The following is a 4603-nucleotide window of genomic DNA, read 5'->3' as shown; positions in this document are numbered from 1 at the left end:
TGTGTGTGTTACTGTGTGTGTGTTCCTGTGTGTGTTCCTGTGTGTGTGTTCCTGTGTGTGATCAAACTGAGGATCTTGTCTGACCTTGGGAACTAAAAGGAAAGCAGCTCATTGTTTCAGGAAGCTATGTGAGTCCACCAGAACCGACCCGGTTCTCCAGCGGTGGAACCTCACTGCTAATTAACATGGTTGATCATTACTAACCTACTGGTTAGTGGCTGCAGGATTAGCATTAGCTCAAAGTGTTTACTGTCTAAAAGGCCTTAAGTTAAAGTTCTATCACAGTTGGTTAGTTATCAGGGTTAGGGTTAATCGATTGGTTAGTCAGTTAGTTGGTTAGTTGTTTAGTTGATGCTCATTAATGTTTATATTTTAATACATTTGATCATCAGTGGTCTCAGTTGTCGACTAATTACAATTATTTAATCTGTGAGGGAAATGAGTTACTGCTAGTTAAGGTCATGGTAAGTGTAGCTGAATGAATAGCTGGTTATAACTGGTTGAATGGTTGACTTTTAGTTGGAGCTTTTAACTTGTAATGTGTTGTTGAGGAACTTGCTGCTGGTTAGTTGTTTAACTGCTAACTATTGTTAGCAAATGTTGATTAGGGTTTTAGGAACTTAACCAGTTAGTCAGTTAAAGTTAACACATCATGCTTTAAATGCTTTTCCCATCATCCTCTTGGTCTGAGATGTTCACAGAAACTCGTCTTTTCAAATGTTAAGACGTTTCACGCGACGCCCCCTGCAGGTCACACACTGCGCTCCACCCTCTTCGGTCATTTTTGTGGTTTGGTAGCAGTGATACGATTATCTACCAGCAGAGAAACGTTTTATTCCAAAGTTTATTAAAGATGTGAACAAAGGAAGACCCGTCCATCCAACCGTCCCTGTTGGAGCCAGAGTCTGACCCAGACCAGAACGAAGAACCTGCAGAACCGAGCATTCGCACAAACGCATCGCAGTGATGTACAAAATCACTGCGATGACAAAAATGACAGATTCACAAAAATGATGACCTTGTTTAGCAGTTCCACAGCAAATGTACCGTCACAACCAAGAAAATGTTACAGACGATAGAGCAACATGAACAGACTGAAAAATTGTATCCAAAAAGAATATAAAGACATCTACGCAGTACCAGGAGAGAATAAATGTAAATTTTTAGCACTCCAAGATTCTCAAAGTGCAAAATGTATTTTGCAGTCAGTCGTTGAGGAATGAACAAGTTGAAGTCAGTAAATGCTAGTCACTGTTTTCAGGAACTGCAACCAGGAAGCCAGAACCAGAGCAGGAGAAACAGACGGACCACACGGTGAAGATTGCTGGGTCCATCGCTGGCATCCTCCTCTTCATCATCATCTTCCTAGGAGTCATCCTTCTGATGAAGAAAAGGTCAGAATCCAACTTAGATAGCAAATCTTCAACATGAACATGACTTGCTTGTTTCTGCGGAGAAACAAGCAAGTATTTAGATATGTGTGGGTACAACGTGAGTCTAAACAGTTCAGAGGAATCAGAGGAACTGACTCAGTGAGAAGAAAGCAGGAAGCTGCTTCTCTTTGGCAACAACGCTACAATGCTAACAAGTCACTGGTTTTACATTGAAATCCATAGCCGTCTGACTGCTACAGTAGCCCCGACTGACAGTACCCCCACACTGAAATTACCCCCAACTTACAGAAACCCCCCAACCTACAGTACCCCCACTGACAGTAACCCCCCCACTGACAGTACCCCCCTATCGGTGACAGTGAGGAAGAGGAGGAATAATGGAACAGATTGCACTAATCACCATTAAACTGTATCTGGACTGACTTTAGTCTCCAACATCAAACACACAGCCCCGCCGGGACACACACACACACACACACACACACACACACACACACACACACAGAAAAGTGTCAGGTTTTGGAGAACTTTGGAGATGAGAGAGAAATTTAGATGAAAGAACGTTTTATTCTTTTTTTCTTGGTCGCCTCAAGCTGAATGGCTGCAGGCTAGAAACGCACATCTGTGTGTGTGTGTGTGTAGGTGTGTGTGTGTGTGTGGGTGGGTACAATGTGAGTTCGGTCCGCCTGTCGGGTCTATCGAGCTCTGATCTGTGTTCCTGATGTTACAGAGACACAGAAACGAGAGGCGCTTGTTTGGTCTCTAATGAGGTTTTTAATGTTGACAGGGTGCGTTTGATTTCCACTCTGTGACCAAACGGAGGTTAGACTCATTAGCAGGAGGCTGCGTGCTGCAGGGAGAGGAGACTCTCCTGACATGAAAACATCCGGCCCTCGTTAGCGGACTCTGTCATGTCGATGGCGAGCTTTTGGAAATGGCCTTTCGTCTCCTTCACACAACTGCAGATTTATCTGAGAGCGCCTGTTTCAATAAATCAGCAACAAGCAAACAGATAAGTGGAGAAAATGATGAAAGGAAGAGTCTGAGGCACAGATCTGATGTTTACTCTTGAAATCTGTCCATTTGGGATGTTTGGAGAAATGAAGTGTTCAGAAACACAAACGGCTTCATAAACCGGATGATGACATGTCAGAGATATCGCTAACAGTCAGAGTCGTTGCTAACAGTCAAATAATGAAGAAACGTTTTCATTTGAGTGGAATCACTGCAGTTTCACAGGATGTCTCTGTCCCGGACTGGGCCCCATCTGGTCCCAATCCCGGACCGGGTTCCTCCACTCAAAGAATTGTAAACAGTTGATAAATAAAACTTCAACATAAATGTTGAACTTTATTCAACTGAAAGTTTACAAAACAGGCAAGTAAATTAGCGCTTTGGAATTTATCTGGAAAATTAATTTAGGCAAAGCTAAGTACGCTAAATGTTTTCAAAGCTAGCTGTACCGCTAATGTAGAAACTCAGCTCTGCTGTTTGCAGATTAGTGTAAGTGTAAGGAGGATGCGTCATGCTATGGGCTGATTCATGCATCTGTTATGGCAGCGTAGTGCCTGAGGAACAAGAGGGGCCCAGTCAGCATCTGGACTGACTGGGACCCAACAGCGAACCAGGGAACATTTTGAAAACAAAGCTATTTTTTGGACAAAGAATCTTCTGAAAGTTTTTTTGGGATGTCTAGTGGAGGAAGGGTTTCAGGTGTTGGGAGGACTGGGAGAACTGGTTGTGGTAGAGGACAGAGCCCAGAGGAACTCCTCTGGCTCCAGATGATTACATCGTCAGGTTGTTCCTTCAGCTGCTGGTTTTCTGTTCAGATCCAAGTTAGCTCTTTCAGACTCTGTGTTTCCATCTCACACATGAAACCTAACCCCGCCCCCACCACCATCACCAGCCAATCGGCATCGCCGCCCCCACCACCAGCCAATCAATCCTCTGATACGTGAACTCATCTGTTTTTCTGTTGCTTTTTCTTCCAGACATTAATCTTGTTTTTCCTTTTTCTGTTTTTCTTTTTCTTTCCCTCCATTTCATCCCTCTGCTTCGCCCCCACCATTCAGACGAAGAAATTATCACTCCTACACTTACTACCTGTAAGTAACCTGTTTGACCTTTGACCCTAACGACAGCTGAGTGTTTCCTGCCTGAAACTCTTCCCTACCAGAGCTGATGTGTTTTATAGAAACTATAATTTTCATTAAAATATAAATTCATTGAACTGATAAAGAAATAAAAAGTGTTGATCAATAATCAAACTCCATCTTTAAACCTGATATTTGCTGAGAGCGCTGTGAAGTTTGTAGCGACTGGACAGAACTGGGGTCAGGGGTCAGGGGTCGTTTCCATGGCGAGCAGTTACCGTTTGGTAACTGAGAGGGTTCAGGCTGATCCTGGACAACCCGGCAGTTCTGATGAGAAATCTGGTTCTGAAACAAACTTTGGCTCCATCAGAGAACCAGTGTCCTGATGGATCAGAACCACAGCAGAACCAGATCAGAACCACCAGTCTTCCATTTCTCAGGAACCAGTTTAAACAGATCTGTTACCACTGGTGGCATCTTCCTTTAACTGGACACCAGCAGCATGTTTCACATCACCGGGACGACGCAGCGGGTGTGTTATGGTGTGTGTGTTTCTCTTATGGTGTGTGTGTGTTGTGTGTTTCTCTTATGGTGTGTGTGTGTTTCTCTTATGGCGTGTGTGTGAGCAATGATCATTTGATCAGACGGGTTTATTACAAGCAGCTAATTCTATTAACCCTGCATCACTGCACACACACATACAATACACAGAGAAACACACACAGACCCAGAGTGTCTCCTTCCTTGCAGCTAACAGCTTTGTGTTGCCTCTCATTAGATTAGCATAGATTAGCCTTGACATGTGGTGTGTGTCCATGTTGAGTGTTGTGAAATCAATCATCCCTAACCCTTGCTGATGATGTCATGACACACACACCTGAACACACACACACACATATCGACTCTCTTCAGAAATCAGAGAACATTTCAAAGCTTTTCAGCTTTTGCTTCCTGGAAACCAGAGTTCAGCTCATGGTCAGCCTGCTATTCTCTGTGGGGGTCAGAGGTCAGGGGTCTGATTGGTCAGAGGGTTCAGCTCTGCAGAAACTTAGACATGAACACATAGACGCCTCATGGACCGGGTCATAGGTCATGGGGCGGGTCATAGGTCATGGG

At 44.1% G+C, this 4603-nt stretch overlaps 1 protein-coding gene across 2 annotated transcripts in view; it reads left to right on the top strand.

Annotated features, from left to right (window-relative positions):
* The window catches only part of LOC106957772 (receptor-type tyrosine-protein phosphatase mu-like), a 24438-nt gene extending 20870 nt beyond the window's left edge, over positions 1–3568 (top strand). The window contains exons 4-5 of one of the 2 annotated variants that reach the window (XM_015049238.1): positions 1262–1394; positions 3467–3568. In XM_015049238.1, the coding sequence (XP_014904724.1) occupies positions 1262–1394; positions 3467–3503 (170 nt within the window). In that variant the 3' untranslated portion in view covers positions 3504–3568. The remainder of the gene's footprint in view (positions 1–1261; positions 1395–3466) is intronic. The other variant, XM_015049237.1, reaches the window with a different exon arrangement.
* The last annotated feature ends 1035 nt before the right edge of the window (positions 3569–4603 follow it).

Source organism: Poecilia latipinna, unplaced genomic scaffold, assembly GCF_001443285.1.
Source record: "Poecilia latipinna isolate Pla-1442-1.1 unplaced genomic scaffold, P_latipinna-1.0 Scaffold936, whole genome shotgun sequence".
NCBI classification, from domain to species: domain Eukaryota; kingdom Metazoa; phylum Chordata; class Actinopteri; order Cyprinodontiformes; family Poeciliidae; genus Poecilia; species Poecilia latipinna.
The sequence above is the reverse complement of the archived record's forward strand: the minus strand, read 5'-3'. Positions and strand labels throughout refer to the sequence as shown.